General features: G+C 34.6%; 1 protein-coding gene across 1 annotated transcript; it reads right to left on the bottom strand.

Moving 5' to 3' along the window:
• Positions 1-1107: 1107 nt before the first annotated feature.
• Positions 1108-3314, bottom strand: LOC104110380 (WUSCHEL-related homeobox 3-like). The gene is made up of 2 exons (XM_009619856.4): positions 2888-3314; positions 1108-1870 (listed from the first exon to the last, which is right to left on the bottom strand). The coding sequence occupies exons 1-2, from the start codon at positions 3299-3301 to the stop codon at positions 1604-1606; spliced, it is 681 nt and encodes a 226-aa protein (XP_009618151.1). The 5' UTR covers positions 3302-3314; the 3' UTR covers positions 1108-1603.
• Between the last annotated feature and the right edge of the window lie 604 nt (positions 3315-3918).

Raw genomic sequence — 3918 nt, 5'->3', positions numbered from 1 at the left:
TAGTACACATTAACATTTAACATAAACTTGGACCTCGGCATATTGGCAAAAGCTCACACCTAGTAGGTAACTATTGGTTGCAATTCAAGATTAATTTGTCGTTTTGCGTTATATTTACAAAAAGGAAGTGGGGCCTTGGAGCAACGTTCAAGTCGTCTCCGTGCGACCTATAGATCACGGGTTCGAACCGTGGAACAGTGATACTTGCATTAGGGTAAACTGCCGACATCACACTCCTTATGGTGCGATCCTTCTCTGGACCCTGCGTGAACGTGAGATGCTTTATGCACCGGACTGCCCTTGTAATTAATTAAAAAAGGTGTAGTTAGCTGCTATATTTACTAAACGTTTAGCTGCTACAGGAATATAAATAAATCCGCCATTGCCCCACCAAGCTTGAAGTAGATGGAAACAAATGTTAGAGTTGATCATTTTCCCTTGGATTGACACACCCATAACGTCCGGCCATTACTCTAATTTATAGTATAAGATGGATGCATTGATTAGGTTAGAAGAGCAGCAGCAGCAGCATGAGTTGAGTAGTCACCATTTACAACAAGAATTAGACAACTCAGATATTTCACTACTCTACAGACTGTTAACAGAATCCATCAATAAACTAACGGTCCATCCCACTCTTTACCAGAGTGAGTACACGCTCAAATATAGTTAAAGTGCAGGCACTATTTTATGCAACTTTTTATTGGAGTGTTGGATTAAGAGCATACACAAACTCTTTCCATGAACTCCGTATTATGACACGGACATAAATATACATGTAAAAGAACAGTAAACTTTCAACAAATATTAAATTCTAAACCTATAATTTCAATAATACAATGTGTTCGGTCTAAGAACCTCAAAGGTTAAGCCCATCAACGTTAAATCGTGGATCTACCTCGAAGCCTAATTCATTTTTCATGGTTAAAACAAATAAAAATATTTTTTTTGAGGCGGAGAGGTATGAACCCAGGATCGATTTTATGACTTATACTAGCTCCAGTACCATATTGAATTATCTGATCATCTCATATAAAAACTTAAAACTATTCTTGATCTAGTACTCCATAGATCTTCTTTGGCTAGTACTAGTATGCATGAAGCTCATGCAAAATGACTGTTAACATAGAATTAATAAGCAATTCAGATATACTACTATACAGACTTTTAACAGAAACCATCAATTAAATAACACTCCATTCATCAACTCTTTACAAGGTACACGATGATAACAATTAAACTACAGACATTATTCTATACCGTACGTTTTTTTTTCCCAAAGAATTCTAATGGTACAAAAAGGGCCGCCGGTGCACTAAGCTCCTATTATGCGCGAGGTTCAGGAAAGAGCCGGACCCCAAGCGTCTATTGTACGCAGTCTTACCCTGCATTTCTCCAAGAGACTGTTTCTACAGCTCGAACCCGTGACCTCCTGGTCACATGACAACAACTTTACCAGCTACACCAAAGCTCCCCTTTTAATGATACAAAGAAAGAACAAAGAACAAAAAACACAGTTCTACTGCTCGTGGTCTAGTATAATAAATATCTTATTACTAGTATGCATGGAGCTCATGCAAATTAAAGTGACTCAGCCAAAGAGTTAACTTGAAAATGAAAGACTTAAAGTGGAAGCTGATTTTGTACTGATCTGTTCCTTGAGGCCATTGGTTTCTGTTATAGGAAAAAGTGGTAGGGTTTTGAGGGGTTTATTGATACAAGGTAAAGTATTTGGACTAATATTCATCATCAAAACCCAATCTTTTCCATATGGTCTTATCATGCAATTTTCAATATTCTCAACTGGTCTTGAAATATCCATTGGATATAGGTAAGTCATTACTCGAGATGATTCATCTTTGATTCCACCCTATAATACCAAAAAAGAGTGTTAAAAAAATAAATGAGTAAGAATAAAAAAATTAAGATCTTAAAACATAGCTCGAAAGCATCATATATAAAAATACCAACGTTCACATGCATATTTTATGTTTCATTGATAGTATAATACACTATTTGTTTGTTTCTTTCTTTTCCTTTCTTTGTTTTCTTCTTTTTCTTCCTTTTTTTTTTGGATGGAATGCTAGAGTTTTCTAATCATGTTCATTTGTTTCAAGATTTGAGTAGTTTGCTAAGAATCTATGAAAGAATTTGAGCCTCTAACCCAAAACTTTAAGACTGCGTGGAATGATGATCCTAAATATTAAACTTCTATGAAAATATTTAATTAACCAACAAGATACAAGTATATTCTCTAACATCATCCTGCATGTGTAATTGATCAATGAAAAAACAAACTTTTGCTTTTTCTTCTATATATATACTATTTTTTTTTTTTGAAAGATTGAAGAGTGAAGCTGAAGTGTAGAGAGAAAGTATGAGTAGGCCCGGAATTTTTTGTGTGTATGAGAGAGAGAGAGAGAGAGAGAGAGAGAGAGAGAGAGAGAGAGAGAGAGAGAGAGAGAGAGAGAGAGTTTGGGAAAGTCTCAACAAGCTGAATTAGTAAGTGAGCTTTTGAGCTGAATTGAGGTTATCAAAGCCTGGATCTAATACCATATTAGAAAATTTATCCAACCAAAAATCTCAAGGCTATAAATAGAGTGACCAAGAATATATATCATAAACCTTTTCTAAAATTCTTACATAATCAAAGAGGGACAAGTTTAACTTTTTCTACTTCTTTTTCTTTTTGTGGGGAATAAGGAAGGCAAGCTTTCTTATGTTTCTTTGCTCCTCCATTTTCTGTCACTTTCAAAAACTAAAGATATAAGTTGACTAGCTTATGAAATAGTTTCCTCATGCAGAATAAAACCAAAATATAATAATAGTATTAATAATAAAACTGAATATAGGGAAGAGCATAGTATTATTTTGTGTACGTCTCTACCTCTTGAAGAAGTCCAGAAGAGCTAATAGGGCATATTTGGTTCACAACAGATGAAGAATTATGAGAGTAGTGATCAGTAGGGCAGTGAAAAAGGTTGTTTGTGTTGGTGCTTGTGGTGGTTGTACTATGAGCATCAACAGGATATTGAGAAAAAAATTGTTGTTGGTTCATTTGGGCAAGGAGTTTTTTCTTAAGCTTCTGTCTATCTCTAGCTTTGTGGTTTTGAAACCAATAAAACACATTTTTCCCTTCAATCTTTCCATAAGAAGACAAATGGGCAGTAATATTTTGTATTTGAGTAGCATTTGGATTTCTTAAACCTTTCCTATACATTTCTTCTAAGAACATGAGTTGTTCTGGGGCTGGACTCCACCTTGTTGGTCTTGTCATTTTTTCTCTTTTCAGAAAAGACATGTTTATTTTCTTCTTTTTCTTGGGTTTGAGACTGAAAAGGTTAAGGCTTAGATCAACTGATTAAACTGTTTGGAGAATGAGGTTTTTCATAGGTATATATAGAGGAAAATGTGATAGAAGAATTGAATGAGGTAGTTTGGAATCATAATTACATTATTGAGACTGAATAAAATGTGCACCTATTACACAATAACTAGTTATTGTCAAAAATTTCACCGTTGGTCCTGCACAATTTCTTATAGGTACGTACTACCTAAAGATTAAAGGAAATACAGAGAGAGCCACCAGAAAAAGGAAGTACCAAATAAAAAGTTAGGGTTTGTCACATTTGACGCAAGAATATTAAAGGGATGATAAAGAATATGTTTTGGTCTTGGATGAGTGAAAATGATATGGACTAAAACTTAGTCTAGATTCGGGCAAGTTGGTCCGAAAGAATACTTTGAAATTAGTCGAGGGCAAACTGGTCAGAAAGGATACTTTAAAATTAGTCGAGGTTTGTGCAAGCTGATTAGAAATGATGCTTTAAAAGAGTTAAGTGAGCTGACAACACATTATAAATTTTTTATCTCAGAGGAAAATGAAATAATTCTCAGAATTAACAAAATATGAGAGTA

This window comes from Nicotiana tomentosiformis, chromosome 11, assembly GCF_000390325.3.
Source record: "Nicotiana tomentosiformis chromosome 11, ASM39032v3, whole genome shotgun sequence".
NCBI classification, from domain to species: Eukaryota; Viridiplantae; Streptophyta; class Magnoliopsida; order Solanales; family Solanaceae; genus Nicotiana; species Nicotiana tomentosiformis.
This window is presented reverse-complemented; position numbering and strand designations above follow the sequence as displayed.